The sequence below is a fragment of the Pieris napi genome, chromosome Z (genome assembly GCF_905475465.1).
Source record: "Pieris napi chromosome Z, ilPieNapi1.2, whole genome shotgun sequence".
Classification (NCBI taxonomy): domain Eukaryota; kingdom Metazoa; phylum Arthropoda; class Insecta; order Lepidoptera; family Pieridae; genus Pieris; species Pieris napi.
The window spans coordinates 11,025,694-11,047,460 of record NC_062259.1 but is presented as its reverse complement, the minus strand read 5'-3'; the positions used below and the strand labels follow the sequence as shown (position 1 = coordinate 11,047,460).

The window sequence follows — 21,767 nt, the reverse complement described above, 5'->3', positions numbered from 1 at the left end:
CAAATAATTTCAACAGTTTAGACTAAACAGTTTGAAACAACCAAAAACTAAGTTAAAGCAGATTCAGAAATGTATGTTCTGTCTTTATGACAGGTTGCAGGTTTACACACAAGCCAATAGGCTTAACACAAGGTTTCGCTTATAAATTCCCAGTGCAGCTCCAAATAGCAGTGTTGTGGGCGGAAGTTGTAGCATATATGCGTCTCTTTCTTCTGCGAAAACAATCAGCAGTGTTGTATTGTTTGGTCAAAGCTCTCGTCTCGATTTAAATATTTAAAGTTGGTACGTAATGCCGAATCATAAATATAACAGTAGCGAGACTCCATTTTGAATACATTTCATATTTTGTATGTGTGAAGAAATGGTTATTCAAAAGTAAAGGCATACGTATGTTAACTTGAATTGATGTTAGTTCAATCACGTAGTTCTTGTCAAAAATACGTTTAAAGATATACGTTATAGACCAGTGCAGATAGCCTTTAAAATAAATAAAAAGTGAAAAAAATTACAGTAGGATGAAACCCATTAGAAAAGCAGGGGAATATGATCAAAATGAAAGGAAAAATAAATTACGGTCGATCTGAGGTCGGGAAGGGTGAGGGGGGAGTTTTAAGGGTAAAAAACGGTTTATCTCGATTTCCGGCAAAACTAAAAGTCCTATCGAAGAAAGTTAAATGGCAAAGTTGTAGGTAATAAAAAGATCTAAAACTTTTGTATTCACACATTTTTCACATAACCTCAAAATTTATGTGAAAAATTCAAAAAACCAAGTTTTTGGTTTTTTATTTTTATCTTTAACAAAAATATTTTTTTTTAACGAAATTTGGTGAAAACTTACCTTTTTATGTCCCAAATACACTGTAATTTATTTGATTAAAAATATTTATTTGTTCACCTTATTTTGAATTAATATCGAACAAACACGCTAATTTTCAATCGAAAATTCTGACGTCAAAATTTCAGCTTTTTTCAAAAAGTTGGTGTGCTTTCAGTTCGTTGAAATCTCTACTTTTCTATGGTAAAAAAAAATATATATATTACCATAGTGAATCTTCTCAGAAAATGCAAAAAATCGTATGCAGTAACGCCCAGACCTGTCACCCCCTTCCTTACTTCTCTATGAAATACGAAAATTTTAGCCCATCTAAAGGCTAAATTTTTTTTTTAGGTCACTCAGGTATATATAAGTTATCTTAAAATAGTAATAAATAGGCATCTGATTTTAATTTAAAGAAGATTTATAGAGAAGTAGGGAAGGGGATGACGGGTCTGGGCGTTACTGCATACGATTTTTTGCATTTTCTGAGAAGATTTACTATGGTAATATATATATATTTTTTTACCATAGGAAAGAAGAGATTTCAACGAACTAAAAGCACACCAACTTTTTGAAAAAAGCTGAAATTTTGACGTCAGAATTTTCGATTGAAAATTAGGGTGTTTTTTCGATATTAATTCAAAATAAGGTGAACAAATAAATATTTTTAATCAAATAAATTACAGCGTATTTGGGACATAGAAAGGTAAGTTTTCACCAAATTTCGTGGGAAAAAAATAAATTTTGTAAAAGATAAAAATTAAAAACCAAAAACTTGGTTTTTTGAATTTTTCACATAAATTTTGAGGTTATGTGAAAAATGTGTGAATACAAAAGTTTTAGATCTTTTTATTACCTACAACTTTGCCATTTATTTTTCTTCAATAGGACTTTTAGTTTTGCCGGAAATCGAGATAAACCGTTTTTTACCCTTAAAACTCCCCCCCTCACCCTTCCCGACCTCAGATCGACCGTAATTTATTTTTCCTTTCATTTTGATTATATTCCCCTGCTTTTCTAATGGGTTTCATCCTACTGTAATTTTTTTAGGTTTCAAAAATTATCGGCACTGGTCTATTATTGAAAGCTTCGTTTTCGCTTCCCGATACAATAATTATTTCAATTAAAAAACAAGCCAACTAGAACTTACAAATTGTATTTCATACAATAATTGCACCCTTGCTGTAAACTCTATGGTACTTTAACACTCGATATGAACTCAACAAACATTATACATATTACACAAACATTACTATGTTTGTTTTATCATGTAACTTTGAATTTTATATTATATCAGGTGTCATTTAAAGTTAAATATACACTTTAATTAACAAATTTAATATGTTGATTTATAAGCTTCCTTAATGATATAAATTAAAAAAAATATTTATTTGTTTTAACTAATTTGTAGTAAGATTTGGTGGGGACCCTTTTCAGTAAAAAATGTGTAACACTTCACATGTTCTATACTTAACAAACCTAATAATAATTGTTGACAATTAATAATTAATAATTATAGGTTAAAGAAAATTATAAAGTTATTTAAATAGTTATAAATAAATAGGCAAAATGTCCAAACCCTTTTCTTACTAATTGTGAAGCCCGAGATTTTCGAAAACCAACTGATTACAGAAAATAATTTTAAATTTTATCATAAATTTACTTGAAAATAACTAACGTAGAATCAACTAATATCAAACTCATTAAACCGCCCTCCGTGAGATACAAAATAATTAGAATTAAGGAGAGAAAATGTGGAACGTCGTATTTATACAGTGTTCCAAATTTAGACTTAGATTGAAATATGTTTTATTTACCGAAAATATACCATACAATTGACGATTATTCAGGAGAATCTGAAAATTTAGTATGAATTGGTTATTTCTAGATTCCTAGCGGGTTATGGAACGATTTGTGATATACCAAGGTCCCTTGGGGAGGTTAAACTGCAGTTTGAGATATCGCTATCGAAAATGTTTAAGCGCTGGACAAATACGAGAAAGGCTACTATAATAAAGGGCTTTTGTGATTATAAGTCTAAGACAGCATTAATAAACAGCTGAGGTGAATTTTATAAAAGGAGCTTGGAGAAACGATTGATTTGATACTTCTAACTCCTTTTGTACTGTGCATATAATCTAATATATAAAATTCTCGTGCCACAATGTTCGTTCCCATACTCCTCCGAAACGGCTCGACCGATTCTTAAGAATTATTTTATGCATATCCAGTAAGTCTGAAAATCGGCTATTATCTATCTTTAAACCCCCTTAGACGTGACGACCCAAAAAAAAAATTAGTTTTTGGATAAAATTTTATTTTTTATTATGTGGCATCAAATATACATACAACGCTAAATTTTCAAAATTTGCCCTCTACGATCAACCCCTATTTTTTTTGTATAGTAGATAGTTATGTTTATTAAACTAAAAAAATGTTTCCTAGAAATAATATACATGGCAAAACAACGTTTGCCGGGTCAGCTAGTTATATATAATATTCACATAGATATAAATAATTCATTTTCTATACGTTTAATTATTCGGCGATAGGAAACATCTAATCGATCCAAAATTGAATAAAATCAAATATAATTTATTCATACAGATACAAAAATCTAAAAATGGACTTAATAATAATAACCAATTATTTACAATATGCATTTTACATTTATAAATCTTCCTTCAGTACCTACCATTGATTGAAAACCCTTCTCGGGTAAAAACCAGAGTTCCAGCGTTTTCCAAATCTCTCAATCTATGGCTCACTTTCTCCATTCCCTTCCTGATATCGCTTCTTTATATTCTATATACCATTTTCTAGGGCGCCCTCTTCTCTTCTCCTTTTTCTCTTCTCCTCCTTGTTTTTTGGTTCTTTGCTTTTTTTATTACTTATCATATCATTGCTTTCTGACAGCCGCACAGTTTCTCAGTATTTTAGTTTCTCGTTTAAGATCTACTTTTTCACTTTTTGAAGTTATACTTCTGTAGGCGCGTTGTGAAAAATTGATGAGAGTGAAATTTTACGATGCGCGCGCACCGTTACACAAAATTAACAGAATGAAGTTGCCCACCGAAGATGCTACGGTATTGGACATAATTTAAAAACAACATTAGAATAATAATAGCATTTATATTATAATTAATGTAAGAGAATAATAATAAATATTTATTTATTTAATTTTTCAAATGTAAACTGAACTTTATTGACTATAATGACTCCTTTTCCAGTCTTTGATTATTTAATTGTAATTAATTATTTTCTTGCAATCAAAAACTATTTTTAATAATGCCAAAGAAGTATAACTTCTTACGCGCGTACATAAGTACACGCACCCTTTTTTTTTAATTACCTTTGATAGTGACAGTAGTTCTGAATTCAGGGGCTTAGAATGAATGAGAAGAAGTACCAACAAAGTCTTTTTTCTCTTTTAAATTGTATAGTTTATTAAACTATGTTTGAAAAAATAATAAAATTATTAGTTTAATTGCAACTTTGTTAGTTTCCTAGCAGAACTTTTAAAGCAACAAAAGTCTATTATACCCTGATAAATTACGATGCCTCAGTACTTTGAAACATCTTCAATGCTAAGTTTTAATCTCTCTTCGATATTGAGTACAGAAGTACTTTCTCGTTAATAAGATGCTTAAAGTACCTTTTGAAAATTACCAGTGGCGCTAAAACCTTTTTGGATCTGTTTCGTGTTCATTTGTTTTATCTTATCGACAAGTACAGCCTTCTGTGTCTGACACCTGCCGTCGTCTTTTTGAATCTAAGTAATGACTTTCCTCAGTATGTTTTCTTTCCCCGTACGCGTCCTAAATACACACATAGAAAATCCATTGCTACACAGCCGGGTTCGAACCTACGACTGCTAAAGCAGGGTCCACACTATGCCGGGGTAGGCCGGGCGGGCTGACCCGGGCAGCCTAAGCCGCGTTGATGTAGACGCCCCAGGCGGCTTTGCTGGGTTAGAAAATGCCGGCCCGGGCCGTGCCGATCCCAACCCGCATAAAGTAGGTACAGATCAAAGGAAGCCGAGCCGAGCCGAACAAAAATATAGAATGGGGACGTGCCGAGCGCCCCGAGCGGCTTCAGTTACAATTAAACCTCCGACCGAAGTAGACGAATTATTTTATTTTCGATTCAGTTTGTTTAAGTAGGGTTTTTTATTGTTCATTTTAAGTACTCTTCAACTAAGTCACCAGTCTTGGTGTTGAAACTAAATAATGTAGGTAGAAATAGCCCGGTTGGCTTCGTTTTCAATGTGGACGTCGTGGCGGCCCGAACGTACCCGCCCGGCTTAGCCCACCCGGGTCAACCCGCCCGGCCTACCGCGGCATAGTGTGGACCCTGCTTAAGAATCGTATGCCGAATACACTAGGCCAATATACGGCATGATGCTAACTAAATTTTATACGAACACATTGTTACCGATATTTAGCAACTTTCTCAATTTTTTAAGGATAATCTATCGCAGTCAAGATAAAGAACACGTCTGGTATTCTGTCTGATGATTGAATTTTTAAAAGGCTTATGGTATGGTTATGATAACCAAAATAATACGTAAGAAAATCCATGTTTAAAATGGAGCATGGTACAATAAGTAAATTTTATTGGGTATATATAAATTCGCGAGAAACAAGTTAACCTCTGCATCGGAATTTAAAACGGTTAAAGTAAACAATATTACCTGTTATAGATGAAGGCATACCAAAGACAATAAATATATAGTCAATTTAATTTTAAAAATATACAATATTAATTATAGTTATTATACGAAATATCAACCACACTTGAGGGCCTGTTTCTTGTTGCGCCGGCGTCGAATATATGCCTCAGAGACGAATCATTACTTGATTTTGATTGACGCTTGAATATCAACGGTAAATGATTACATTCAAATTTTTCCTGAAAAAAATGTATAACAACATTTAATAAACTAAAATAAACAAAATGAAATCAACGTTTATTTAAAAACCTCAATTAGTTCAAAATATTTTATTCCATTTATATTTGCAAAGTAATAACACATATTGGACAACATCAAATAGGGTTTCATAAAAGCTTCATATCGATTTCTTCATAAAATTTAATATACGACACGTAACATAAATTCGAATAAGGAAAGCAGATTTCCTCGAACACAAGGTCCGTGTAGCCTTACAAAACTTAATCCTTCTTCTAGTCTATCCTAATCCTTATTCTAGATAGTACCTATATTGAATTTACACTACAAGCGCATCGAGTTATCGTTAGCGGCTATTCAATACTGTGTAATAAGATACACCTTTAACCTTGTGCCACAACCGTCATGTACGAGATACACGTGGAAATGTAAACAAAGGATGTTCCTTGTGTATAATGTCGAGCTTTTAGCGCTTTAAGACGTTCGTTAAAATCCTAATTGTATATTGCGTAATTATAATGTAACTGAAGAAGCAAAATGAGATAGACTAGCGAAGATTTTCTTAATAATTTCGGCTTAATTAAAAATGACCTTAGCCTCACCGTTACGGTAATGTTTCAGTCTATTATTAAGCGAAATTTGTATTTTGTATCGAATAAACATAAAGTTTACTAGACCGATTTAAAAAAGTCACCGCTACATTATCCCAAAGTGATAGGCATACACTTTACATGAATTAATTAGCCTGAAACTGTTTAAGCCTCACTCTCTGTTTGCGACAAAAATCCGTGACAGACATAGATCACCTACATTTCTATGATAAAAAATCAAATGTGTAACGTCACAGGATTTATTATCATTAACATTCAACTCACGGATAACATTATACAGTTATGTCTGCATTGACGGCTCGTAATTGTCTCGTCAAAACATTTCCTTCGCTTCCGGTCATCGGGATCGATTGGGCCATATTTTGTACTGCTGCGCAATATACCCAATAAATTCTAAAAACGAACAGTGTCTTAATATTCATATACAGATATATTTTAGAAATTATTATTTATATCTTGGACAGACAATTCCAAATTTGAACTAATACCGATACATGTATAAAATGAAATATGAAAAGGTAAGGTCAAAAGAAATATAGATAGAATAATTAAATACTAACGCTTTGTAAAATATATCTTGCAATCGTTTTAATTTGAAATACAGCAACAATTAAAAACGAAAATCCAACCCAAACAATTGCTAAAATTTGTTGTTGTAAATCATTTAATTTGCTTAGCTCGTTAATTTTATTTACAATCAGTACCTGTAAGAAATGTTATTCGTTCAACAAATGACCTTTTAATTTGGGATAGTATGGCTAAAAGAAGGATAAACAAAAGCTGACATGATTCGCAATTATTATTGGAAGTTAATTCGTACTTCCGTTAGGAAGTACGAATCGCTTGCCTGTGATTGGATTAGAGCTTTGGTTGACCAATCACAAGCAAACGCGTCGTCATTGTTGCCAGGGAATCCGGGTGGAAGGCTCATCTACGCGTGAGTGGGTGAGTATTCTGTGAGCGCGCTCTGTTGTTAAATTGACTTGGTTGATGGTGAATGAATGACATTCAACTATATATCTATAAAATTATGCATGACACCAAATGTTGCTATTTTTTTACGATTTAATACTAATTCCTTATGTCTTTTATCAGATTATTGCGTTAAAAATTGCGTATTTTTGTTACATAAATATTTAGACGTCATAATCGTTAAACAAATAATACATAAGAACGGTAAGAAAAATAAGAAATAGTTATTCGAAAGACATCGGAAATCACACCGTTATAATCAACACATAATCATACAATTATTTGTTATTTTTTATACAATACACAATAGAAAATGCTTAGTAAAAAGATTATTAAAAAACGCAGATTATTTACAATGGAATCTGTAAAACCGACACACATTATAAACCTCTTTTATAGAGTCGTAAAAAGTGTTGGCACCACTCGAATCATTCAACTGTTGAGCCGCATCTTGAAGTTATACGAACTCTAGAATGTGAAGATCTATCTCAGGCTTAAGTACACACTTAAATGCAGTTGCTTATAGTTCATAATATGAGTGCAAAGAAAATATATGCATATTTATATGCTGTTAAAGCTGAATTTTATAAATAATATCATGTGGCAATCCATGTTTAAACGCAGTTCTGAATATCGTGAACTAATCCACAAAGTTTGTTATTTTCACAATATTTTAAAATTCACTTTACAGCCACAGGAAAAAATTTCAGGCCTATCAATAAAACAGACGGTTACAACATGTGAAACTTTTTTTTATATTACATGAGGCTCATCTGATGTTTTTTTTTTTTTTTTTTTTTTTTTTTTTTATAATATATCACTTTTCTACTCCCCTGCCATTTTGTCCAGGGACCTTTGCACATCACACGTCTCGCGAAAGACGCCCCGGCTACATCTATAATATTTTTGTTAACAATATTCATGGGCGAGCCGGGACGCAATTCCTCGCGAGACCCGTTCTTGGGGTTTTATTTGCCGCCTTTATATATTCCACAATTTTTTCGCAGAACCGTTCCAGGCACGATCTGTGCTTTATTAACATGTCCTGTAGGCCGTTACGGTCTACAGTCATCTGCATTTGTTGCTCCAGGTCGTGCCTGGACGATGCGAAAATAGGGCAATGTATGAGCACATGTTCTACTGTTTGTTCTTCATCGCCGCAGTCACATGCTGGGCTTGTCCTAATTTTAAACCTATGAAGGTAATGTGCAAAGGCTCCGTGCCCTGTAAGAATTTGCGCCATCTGGGGTGTGAAACGCTTCTCTTTTATTAATTTGTACGCAGTTCTAACATTTGCGATAAATAATTTTGTAGTTCCAGCTGTTTCACCCCCCAGGTAGCGTTCATTCCATACATCTAGAGTCTTTTGCCTTATCTGATGTTTTACATATGACAGGGGGTATGCGGCGTATTCAGGTTTTGACCTTAGTCTTTCCGCCGCTTCTTTTGCTAACGTGTCCGCCCTCTCGTTCCCTGGCGTACCAACGTGCGCCTTTACCCAGAAGAGGCTTATGTGAGTTCCTCTTTTGCGGCACTCTTCCAGGCTCCGGCGGATCTCGGCTACCTGGGGATCGAGAGATCGTCCACTCACAATAGCATCTAATGCTGACCTAGAATCACTGTATATTTTAGCGTCACGCTTATTTTTATTTATGTGGCTAGTCGCGTTTCGTAGTGCCGTCAATTCAGCTTGAAAAACTGTGCAGTGGGGCGCCATCTTAATCATCTTGCTATTTATTTCCATTCCATCTTTCCATTCCGTCCAAGCGGCACCCACTCCTATACTTGTTTTGCTGCCGTCCGTATAGATTTGTGTGCCGCCGTGTCCTTCGATTTCTTCCGGATTGGTGAGCATCTTGTAGTCCAGTTTTGTTTGTTTCGCCGGGTGTGGGAGATCTACGTATTTCACTCTCCTCTCTAATTCTTCGCCCTCCAGTATTTCCGTGCTGACCCCCCTTCTTATCTCGTATAAGGCAGCGGCTTCTTGAATACGGAGGTCTAGTGGAAGTATCCCGGCCAGTAGGGTTGCTGCGTGTAATGATGTCGTCCTATAAGTTTTTGCTACTTTTTGGGCAAAGCCCCTTTGAAGATGATTTAGTTTTCTGCGTACACAGATTTTATTTGTCGCGGGAGCCCACACCGCGGCCGCATACATTACGATTGGTTCAATAACGGCAGTGTACGCGGTCGCGATAACTTGCTGGTTTAGTCCCCATTCGATCTTCGCGGCTTTGGCCAGCTGCTTATATATCTGGATGGCCTTCCGGCATACCCTCTCCACATGTCTGTTAAACGTGAGTCTAGCATCCACATCAACTCCGAGAATTCGAATGTGCTTATCCATCTGTATCGGTACATTATTCATATTTAGCCGTGGGGTATCATACTTCAGTTTGCGCGTCACCACCATGGCTTTGGTCTTGTGTGGCGCAAACTTCAGTTTGTTTAGGATACCCCATCTATGTATCCGGTTCAATGTTAGGTTGAGGTTCTGCTGGATCTCACTACCGGTCTCTCCTTCCGCTATCAAAACGACGTCATCCGCAAAAGCCTGGACGTACTCACCACCATTTCGCAAGTCCTGTAGGAGCGGGTCCAATATTAGATTCCACATTGTTGGTCCCCCTATTGAACCCTGAACGCAGCCTTTGTTAGTTACTTTTTCAACCGTTTGTCCAGCGTAGGTTAATTTTATTTGTCTTTCGTGTAAGTAACTATCCATTACTTTCCTTAGTTTTAATGGGCATTGTTCTTCTGCCAGTCGGACTCTAATTTGCGGCCACCAAGCGCTGTCAAATGCGCCCTCTATATCGAGTGATACGATTGTTAGTATCTTCTTTTGTTTCAGCTTTGCGCGTATATGTGTGACTGCGTCATATAGGGCGTCTTCAGTGCTCCGCTGGGGCATGAATCCGTATTGGATTTTCGAGGTTTTCGGGACTAGATGCCACTTTAGCCGAGCGATTATCATTTTTTCGTATACTTTGCCTAGAAGAGGTTGTAAGCCTATGGGTCATCTGATGTTAAGTGATACCACCCCACCGCCCATGAACACTAACACTGCCAGAAGGCTCGCAAGCGCTTTGCCTTTTAAGAATTGGTACGTTCTTTTCTTGACCTACCTAACTCCCAAACCCAATAAACTATCTCAATCCATAATCCACCATCTGAGATAGTAGTCTTAATTCAAATGTTGTAACAAGTGTGCCAATAACCAATCGACGGATTGTAATAGCCTTCTGTCGATACAAGCTATCCATTGGAGGTCGTATCGGTGTCTGTGGATATACCCTTCTATGAAAATGACAATTGACGAAAGCTCGATTTCAACAGTTAATTATAACAGATTTTAGCTTACACCAGTTTTTTATATAATTAAAAAAACTATTTGTACGGTTTTATTTATTTTGTTTACATTGATTATCAAATATGAGTGAAAACCCGATAAAATGGAACGACAAAGACCATTTTATCCGTCGCCAAAAATGGATTGTCTTCGTAGGTTTTGGTTATTGGGATGCAGATTGGAGATCGATCGACTGTCACAGTCTGATTGAAAACAATCTGAGAGTGTGGATTGATTATTGGGATCGGGCTTAGTCGAATTGGTTCGGAAATACTTCAGTACTCTAATTAGAAGCGTACGTTAGTTAGGTGTAGTGCTATCCAATAAACAATCTAAATCTATAACACAGAACAAAGCTTTTGATCAACTAACGCTTAGAATACCTGAATAATTGATCTTAACTATGACATTTACCTTTGATATGAACACAGAATTGCACTGATAACAAGAATTATTGAGTAAACTGATCCCCAATGCCTCTATTGAATCGAATTATTCATTTCAATAGAATTATGTTTGTGTTGATACATTTGTGATTGAATTATCTGTAACTGTGTGTAGATTATGTGAACCAAAATTGATTCGACTGACTACATATATTAGTAAAGCGTAGTATTTTAGTACAGAAAAAGTTCGAGGATGACCTTAGATATATTTTTATAATGTTTGTTCAAAAATAATTTAAAAAAAATCGATTGTCTGTAAAGTCGGTTTACTGACGATAGTTGAACGTGACAACGTCATAAAAAAATATTGATGGTATGGTTGCATTTTACAAACAAAAAAAAAATATTTGTTTGATAGGTATTTTGTATGGATATAGAGAAGGAGGTAAATGGAAATCACAATTGAATTGATCAAGTTACATTTATTTGTACGCATAAATACAATTATGTCAATTTTAAATGGAACGCCTCAGAGCGAGGTAACGCCGCATGAGTCATGTTTTGTCGTGCGTGCAGCCGGCTCCATAGAATTATAAGACGTTGTCACTTCAAAAAATTAGTGATATAGAAATAATTGACGAAGCCGACAGTACCTATAAATCAAAATTTTAAAATTGTTGTTGTACAAATTCAATCAGTATTGATGTTTTGTGTAAGGTTTTTATGAATATTACAAAATGACTGAATCTTAAGAACAACACGTTAAATCAATAACTCAGTGAGCCGAAGATGTGCATTTGAAATGAAAAACATACCTTTTAGGTGTGAAATGTATACGAGAGACGGCGTGTACAAACATAATGGTTATGAAAAGAAAATTTTAATTAAAAATATCACAACATATTCTTAAAGTTGGTAAATTAAATACACGTATTGCCACTGATTGAGCTAAAGGTTGTACTTTTTAACTGTAAAGGGTATTAAGCGGAAGTATATGATATTGTGAACAATAGGCATGTAAAACCTTGACTGAGTCATATAGGCCTACAATTTAGAAAATGTTTTTTTTTAAATGTAATAGGAGGCAAACAGGCAGAAGGCTCACCTGATGTTAAGTGATACCGCCGCCCATGGATACTAACAATGCCAGAAGGCTCGAAAGTGCGTTGCCGGCTTTTCAAGAATTGGTACGCTCTTTTCTTGAAGGACCCTAAGTCGAATTGGTTCGGAAATACAACAGTGTAACGGGGTAATGTATAGAAAATTTGTACAATAACATCAACAGACACGCACTGATTGGTTTCTATTTAAAATTCATTAAAACCTAATCAAGTACACTTCAATGGTAAGAGCCATTAAATATTCCCCTTATAAACGTAAGAGAATCAATGTATAAACTAGTAAAACCTGAGGTACTTGTACAACATATCTTTATTAAAGACCCGTGACCTTTATTTTCCTGTTCACCTTCCTTTTGAGGAGAAATCACTAGAAATAAAATACGCTACCGTCCACTTTTATTAAAGGAAATGAACGCTTTGAAGCATTGTCCACGTTGACCGTGAATTTCTTCTAAAATCGTATTGTTGCATCAGTTCTCGAAACTGATTTTGCCGGTAAAGCTTTTGAGAATAGACTAGCAATCTATGCGAGAGATATTGAACAATGTGTTCACATATGTCTCTAGCTTTTTGGGATTAAAACATGAATAAAATAACTCTTACGCAAAATGTTACAGGTAAAAGCATCCAAACAGTTCTCCAGTACACAGTTGGCTTAAAGCCTAGCCAAAATTGTATATCTGCTGAAAATTTCTTCACTCCATACATCCACATGACAATCAAAGCTTTGAAACCGCCTAAGTACAAAGAACTGAACTTATGGCCAATCATCAGCCCATTTAGTTTATTTATTGGCAACTGAAATTAAAAAGTATATATTCATCTTTTAATCAAACGGCTGTTTTCTATATTTAAAAGTAATCTTGGAAATTTTTTAAAAGCTACTACAGCCTTGCGGTTCTGTAACTCACTTTTCGAACTAACACTGCGGTTTTCGCAGCGGCGCTCAAATCAGTCGTGAAGCAGTCATTTTATGATTTGGCATTCTGATAAGGAGGGAGCTTGTAGTTTATTGTTTATCAGAATGCCAAATCATAAAATGACTGCTTCACGACTGATTTGAGCGTGATCGCCGCTGCGAAAACCGCTGTGTGAGTTCGGAAAGTGAGTTACAGAATCGCAAGGCTGGACGCTGATATTTTAATATATACGTAGAAACCAGGACTTAATAAGATATTATATATACAATACATAAATTCCATTATTTTTGTTACATACATATATTTTGAAAAGATTTAATTTAAGCAAGAATAACCTAGCACTTATGAAAAGCCAAAAAAAGGAAGTAGAAATTGTAAAAAATCAGCGTTATTTTAATAGCATTAAGACTTTCACTTCAGAAAATTTAAAAGAAATTCGTCTACAAAGAGAGAAACCGAGTTGAACAGTGCTTCAATGGAAATTATCGATATCCTAGGAAATGAACTGACCCTGACTTCAGCATTGCTAGCACACAATATTTCATAGTCCAAGATAAAAGGTTTATGTCACGAAACGATTAACATAAATAGACTCTGATCATTTATCGTGAAACAAAATATTTATAGATTACTAGTTGATCCGGCAAACGTCGTTTAGCCATGTTTATCATTTATAATAAAAAATAGGGGTTGATCGTAGAGGGACGAAAATTAGGGGTTGTATGTATTTTTTAATGCTGTATCATAACAAAATAAAAAATAAAAATAGGGGTGGACTACCCTTAACATTTAGGGGGATGAAAAATAGATGTTGTCCGATTCTCAGTTATACCCAATATGCACACAAAATTTCATGAGAATCGGTCAAGCCGTTTCGGAGAAGTTTAACCACAAACACCGCGACACGAAAATTCTTTATATTAGATAGTTTCTATTGAAAGCTTAAGCAATTTGGCAGCCCATACATCTACCCCGTATGTATAACTTTTATTTCTCCCAAGAAATAAATACTTTATTTATGTTCCAATATCTCATGGAATTTGTTTTAAGTATTGTTTAATGAAGTTAAAATAACGTACTTAATACAACATTTATCCTCTAAAACTAAATCAAAATAGTTGCATTTATAAAAGTCAGGTAGAAAAGGTGGAGAGCTTTTATGAATTCGAGGAATAAACTCAGCAACGTTATTTTTAATTTGTTATTTCAATTTTTGTGTATATTTTGTAAGTTAAGCAGCGTTGCTTTTAGCTTTAAAGTTAAGTTTTATTGTAATCCTTTAATTTTAGTTGCGCTGTTTTAAAATCGGCGTAACATGCTCGTCAAAACTCTGTGCTCCGCTTTCGCCGCCAGTGTTCACGAGATGGCCGGCAGCGAGAACCCGTTGGAATCTTTGATTCTACTTTATTATTGTTTCATCCAAATTAATAAGAAGAAAAAACGTTACTGGACACCAAATTTACTACTGGTCTCCTATCGATTTTGAACAACTCGTGAATTTAATTGGACCAAAAGTACTTAAAAAAGACACAATTTATAGAAAATCATTATCGTGATCACTCGCGACGTACGACGCGTGCTGACTGAACCGCGTAACAGTCAAAGGATTCGCCGAAAAACCTACAGCCGGGTGGAGCACTCTAAGCTAGCAACGAGCGGCTCGTTGTTGGTTTCCCCGTAACACGACGTACTGACTGCACGAATGCTCGCTGTGTAACGTGTTACATTACACCTCGTAACGTTGGTCAGTTCCCACCTTAAGGCTTAGTAAATATATACGTCTATTCCTTACCGTTTTCTTTGTATAATACAAAAATCCGCGGAATTAGCGGAAGCTAACAATATTTTTAATACAATGTAATTAAAAAGTTTCAACGTAGATTAATAATGCTCTTAATCATGGCTTAAACGAGATTCATGGATTAAACAAGGGTTAATCTATGTTCAAATGCAGCTACTGTTCTAGAATTTTTGTCTTAAAAATGAATTTTATATCCCAAAGCACAAGATTGCTGATTTTGACAAAACTAATTTGAAAAATGTTTGGTCTTGGGCTATGACGGAAACACTGTGTTAATATGCCCTTTATCTGAAGTGTATTTACATTAATGTACTCTAAATAGATTTGTTATTTCGAGTGCTTTTCTGTAAAAGTTATATTTGAAATTAAGATTGGAGTTGATTGACGACTCATTGGTCTAGTGGTTAGTACCCCTGACTGCGAATCCATGGGTCCCAGGTTCGATCCCCGGCTGAGACGAACATCGATGTGATGAGCATTTGGTGTTGTGCTTAGGTCTTGGGTGTTTAAATATGTATTTATATGTCTATCTATCTATAATATGTATGTATATCCGTTGCTACTACCCATAACACAAGCTTCACCAGCTTAGCATGGGACTAGGTAAATTGGTGTGAATTGTCTTTAAAAAAAATTGTTTCAATTGTAAGGAAAAGATAGTCTTCTGAAATATTAACGCCGACTATATATAAAATTGCGATGAAAATACGATTTCTAAAAAAAGTTAATAATGGTTTTATCGCTTTAAAAAATATTCTAAACCTGAAAAATTGAAATTCGTATATAATAGAAGAAAAAACGCTTACCACGGTCAAAGGCAAGGATAGCGCAAACCCCATAAAGCACGATATTCCAATAATGTAAATATACTTTACGGATCGGAATTCATTGTGAAGTAATTTCGATATGGTTAAAGTCAGAATAGCCTGAAAAAAAACATTACAAAGTTATATGTAAAAGTATAGTTTAATTTATCTTTGAGGTTTTCAAATTTAGCTAATTTTAAGACAATCAGAAATGAATTGAATAAGAACGAACCATTAAATACGGTAATTAAACCATTCAAGATTGATAAAAAGAATAATAAAGACTTACTTGCTTTGATACAAGATTCTATTGAAACAAAAATATAGTGAATCAATGAATATGAAACGGCATTTGTTTTAATTTAAAAACTAGCTGCCCCCGCAAACTTCGTTCCGCCTTAATATGATTAGTTTTACTAAGAACATTTTGCTATGCTACCTCATACAGATTTTTCGGTTTTCCAACCCAAATACTAAAATACTAAAAAAACTATTTTATTTTTCAAAACTTTCCTTCTTTAAAACCTTTTCAGAGTTCAAAGAATAAAATAAAACACTCGAATTGGTCCAGACGTCTTCGAGTTCTGCACTTAGCCACATATTTTACAAATAATTTAATTTATTATTTTAATTTAATGTTTGTTCTTAAAAAAAGAATTCACTACTTTTAATTAACCTACGATGTTTAATTAGCTTATCAATACCTAACTATTAAAAAGAAAACATAGGGAAGTGCAACACCACAGGTGCATTTGATTTGATGATAAATAATCTTATTTACCTTTACTAAATAGTATAAGTAATATTCAATAATTCATAGTTTGTTTTTCATATAAGACTTAAAACCGCAAATATACCTACACAATATTCTCCAACAGTAATTACGGCAAACATATCTGTAACTACACAATTTAATAGTATTGAATAACATACCAGCCCCGGTACAAGAGCCACGGTCAAGTTCAAATACACGTAGAACACATATAGTTTATGTAGATCCATAAATTCGACGCTCAGCGGTATCATAACGAAGAGCAAATAATGGGGCGTAACAGCTATCTTGATTTCAATGCAGCCAGAAAGCGCTGAATAAAGCGATCTTACTATAAACGATCTAGCGAACGCAATCGCTGTAGTGACAACAGTGAAAATTACAACTGTCGTGTCAATCATAGTAAATGGGGACATCGTACCAAAATCATAAACTCCAATTAAACCTACGCCGAATATTTCGTTCGCTCTACTCAACGATGACGGCTGAAATCAAAATGTTTATTTTAAATTACTTCGAGTTTCATGTCAATGCTTCTCTGATTGGTTTTTATTCCATTACTGAAAACTTTATTTCAATTTGAAACAATCATTGCCCACTTATGAATTTCTCTATTTAGAAGCATTCTAGCGCGAAATGTTTGCTATCCGTTGAGGATAATGGGAGACACACAGCATTCATGTTTATTCATAGGAGAAAAAGAATTCGTTCTTATTAGATAGCTTAAAGGCCCTGAGTGCTTGCGATACAGAAACGTTTACCTACCTATGGTAAAAATGTACCCATAACAGTAACATAAATATATGTGCACCATGCTACTAATGGGTAGAAATTACCCGCGCCTTTAAAGGTCTGTGAAGTCACGTTTTTTGTACAAGGAACATTAATACAAATGATTATAAATAACTAATGCCTTGAATAAGTAAATAATAAAAATAAATTGAGTATAATAATTAATATTTTAATTAATGAATACTTGTTCAACACTCCTGAAGTTTATTTAATTTTGATACATAATCCGGTGAGGCATTACGTGGGCTCATTTCAATTACTTTGTGCTGAATTTATCATAAAAGTTAATTAATACGGGTTAACAAAACACCATTTAATTATAACAGTTCCACGTTTCTCGTTTCATTAAACTTATTATAGATTATTTTATAGAAGACGAATATGGCCGTTGTGTGAATGTATCAAGTACGGAAACGGCCATTAAACAGATTGACTTAAATATGTTCTCAGTGAATGGTTACCGCTGAGACGGTGGTTGTGAGAGACGAAGCCAGTATATATTAATTTTAAAAATATTTTTGTAGTTATACTTCTTTAGGCGCGTTATAAAAAATTGGTGAGAGTGACATTTTACGGTGCGCGCGCACCGTGACACAAAATTATCAGTATGAAGTTTTTAAACCAGCCGGGCCCCGAGCGTGCGCGAGCGAGATGGGAATAAGACATGTAAAAAGAAATAGAATATGCGTGAAGTTAGCAGCTATGCCAAGAATTTTGAATGACCATAATGACCTTTATTTTTTCAAAGAAATTTAGCAATGCTTTTTCATAAAGACCTATTGTTACTTAGTTAAAAGGTTATGGAACATACCTAGTTATTAAATTGAATGAATAATATAATAAAATAATCAATAATAATAATAATAATTAATATTAATTAAGAATTGAATAATATACTAAATATTAAATATTATTAAATCATTAACGTTAAATATTTATTATTAATTATTTCAAATTTAAAAAAAATAAAGAAAGCCAAAGAAGTATAATTTCTTACGCGCGTACATAAGTACACGCACCCCTTTTTTTCCTGGTGTAGGTCTAAACCATCCCACACAAATTACATTAAAACAAATACATTACGAGTACCTATAGTGCAAATACACTGCTTCTAATGCCGCTACCAATTTACCCGATTTGTGGTTAATTAGTAGTCGAAAGGAACATCTAGAATATAATCCCGTATTAATAGATATTATCCATATTAATTATGGTTGTTATATTGAAAACTGGGCACTTCAGACAATCCTTTCTATGTATGAGTTTTTGACGACTAAAACGTGCCAATTTAGGAGATAAAAAAATCATAACACATTCACAGTTGAGAAGAAGTTTACTTATAAAAAGCTTGAATCCTAAATACAAACTGGCATAGCTTGTGCTAAATCCGAATAAATTCCCTTATATAATAATATCTAAAACAATTCCAATAAATAAGTACAATAAATTTAGTTGAGATACGCCATCATGGCGACACATCGCACTATCCTGTGGCTATTAATTTAATGACAAGAAAATTTAAACAGACTGAGAACTACGTTATATTCCTCGTACGAAGTTGCTGTTGAACTAATTGAATAGCTTTCTATAGAGGTTACGCTATATATACAACGTTTAGTTTGAAACTCCATCAGAATCGTGTAATGGAGCTCTCAACTTTGTGCTAACCTTGACTTTACAACCCGATATTCTAATTACTGCATATTGAACGCAGGACCACGTGTATGAACTATGTTAACAACATTTCATTGACAGGATGGGATTTTCTAATACCATCTTAAGAGAAGTATTTTAGTACTGTATACAATAAACCATTGTTTCCATGGTAACGAGAATGTTACTATCTTCCCCACAATAAGAACGCATTTCTTTGAAGCATAATTTTTAAAGTCACCTGGGCCACGTGTTGAGCCTCGACCGCTACCAACTTCGTTAATTAATTACAATGGGTAAAATCCAGGATATACGGGGTGTTGGTAGAAGGAAGGAAGACGGGTATTGCAACTGCGGAAGAGTTGCTGCAATTGGCACAGCAGAAGACAAACCATACGAGACATACTTTATTTTTAAAGCATGCAACGTTCACACAAATTTCTTTCTCCTTAAGTTTATTCTTCATCTGCTTAAACTATTAATAAAGCGGGTTTGTAGGCATTAATCAATACTATTCAATAAAAATATTACCTACGATCAATGCGCCGTACTCTTGATAGGAATTATTTCGTAATATTATGAATTTAAGCGAAAGCCAATCTACAGTCCGGTGTTAAATAATTGATTAAAGATATCTATTATTTTCATAGGCATCAAGAGAACCTTTTAAAAGCTTTATAAATATGTTAAGCGAGGCCTTAAAAGTTCTCAATTTCTACCAACGATTCTCATCGCTCTAGCATTCATCTAGTATTCAAAAGAGTGGACATCCATAACTAAGAAAGGAAGGTAAGAAAAACCTATCTAACACTTATGGTTTAATAAAATACTTAACAACATCTTGAAATATCTTAAAATATCAATACATTTAAACACTCAAGGTTTAAATTCATAGAACTCAATATTTTATAGAATTTTTAGTCTAAACGATTGTCATAAACAAAAGAGCTTTATTTTATTAAAGTGCACATTACTTCAATCGAGTTTATATATAAAAAAATATTAATTTTTATCACTCTTACTTGGTTCGGCTAGTGTTAAATTTATTGTAATACAAATGTTCATAAATGTAACAGATCAATGCATAATTAATTATATAATTTTATGAATACAACATACATACAATTATTCACTCCATCGAATATTTAATTAACGAACATATAAATTGTAGGTCAGATAAATTGAATTAATATATTCACTATAATATTATAATAATTAACATGTCTAATAAATGCCTTTGAGCTATTGAAATCATTGAATTAATTATACTTCGTTCAAATAGGCATTAATAGTAACACAAACATCAATAACGTTATGTAAAACCAACTAATAAAATCTAAAATGGTATTTAGTATTTTTCACAACAAATAAGGCTTGTACAAAAATCTCTACTCAAAGGTAATATAGTTTGCTAGATTAAGTCTAAAGACATTTTAATAAAAGCATTTTCCGCTGTGAAAAGCTTCAAAGGAATTTAAAATAAATATTCTCGTAGCTAGACAAAACTTAATAAAATTCTAGTTACAAGGTTAAGGTTACCTTGTTTTATGACAGCGTAAACTATGAGCCAGCCTTCGCCTACGCTTGATATTAAATTGTAATAAGTAACTATTAAGTATTAAATTTTATGTAAGTCTTAGCTTATGTATTTAGTCTAAGTTTTATGGGTGTAACATTACTTTTAACAAATACGATATAAATTTACAATTTTTTAAATATTACGTTTAATAAATACGAATCTCTGAGCCTGTTTTCATAACAGGTATGTAGGGTAGGTCCTTTGTCGTGGAACGAATGAATAATTTTATAAACTTCAAATAATAGTGTGTGTATTTTAAGTTTGTGATTATAATATATATATACCACTACTTTGTGGAACCAGCTTCCCACTGAAGTATTTCTGAACCAATTCGACTTAGGGTCCTTCAAGAAAAGAGCGTACCAATTCTTGAAAGGCCGGCAACGCTCTCGCGAGCCCTCTGGCATTGAGAGTGTCCATGGGCGGCGGTATCACTTAACATCAGGTGAGCCTCCTGCCCGTTTGTTCTATAAAAAAAATATATAAATCAAACCAAAGAAATCCTGTATGTAAAATACTAACAAAATATCTTTCTTGTAAATACTAACAATCAGGGCCATAATTAAATATTGAATTTAAATTATATATAGAACTTAACCCGAATATAATATTGAGTCATTATGACAGCTGAGTTGTGAAGAGCTTATAAAGATGTGCTAAAAAGTAAGGAAACTCGTATGTTTGAAAATAGATAATGAATTGGTTTAATACTGAGATAATCAATTGGTATAATTTGAGTGTCGTGGTAAATGCGGTGGCCTATTAGTATGTTTTATAAATGACACTGTTTGCAAGTGTGTGTATTTGTAATACTTAATTCGTAAAAAGTTTGTTGGATGACCAGAACGGGGCACGTACGTTTCATAAAGATTTTTAACACAACGAAACGCGTTACAACTATATATAGGAAATAAAACTAGATAATAATAGGTTAGCAACACTGCACGTTATGATTTATTTGTACAAAAGCTAACGTGTCATCTACATAATTAGCATGCAAAATTGATATTTTAAACAAATGTTCAAATAAATTTACTCACGTATTTTTTCTTTGGCTCTGTCAAGTCCAATATTTGGTAGAACGCCGTCGTGGTGTATGAAGTACATAATAACACAATCACAATAAAGAGCGTTGATAGCGTCCTCCAAAGAAAAGTAATTTTAAATAGCTGCAATTTAAACCACAATATCTTATGTTTCAATTGATTTTTCGAATTTCAATAAAAATAAGCATAACGGATGAATTCTGAGAAAAACTAAATGGGCAAATATTTCGTTTTCC

The 21,767-nt window shown here is 33.7% G+C and overlaps 1 protein-coding gene across 1 annotated transcript in view; it reads right to left on the bottom strand.

Annotated features, from left to right (window-relative positions):
- Positions 1–5,562: 5,562 nt before the first annotated feature.
- LOC125062760 (sodium-dependent dopamine transporter-like) overlaps positions 5,563–21,767 on the bottom strand; it is a 28,898-nt gene continuing 12,693 nt past the window's right edge. Inside the window, exons 6-12 of the mRNA XM_047668880.1 lie at positions 21,526–21,654; positions 16,623–16,946; positions 15,690–15,809; positions 12,766–12,960; positions 6,898–7,041; positions 6,602–6,730; positions 5,563–5,728 (exon numbers count right to left, since the gene is read on the bottom strand). Of these exons, the coding sequence (XP_047524836.1) occupies positions 5,579–5,728; positions 6,602–6,730; positions 6,898–7,041; positions 12,766–12,960; positions 15,690–15,809; positions 16,623–16,946; positions 21,526–21,654 (1,191 nt within the window). The 3' untranslated portion in view covers positions 5,563–5,578. The remainder of the gene's footprint in view (positions 5,729–6,601; positions 6,731–6,897; positions 7,042–12,765; positions 12,961–15,689; positions 15,810–16,622; positions 16,947–21,525; positions 21,655–21,767) is intronic.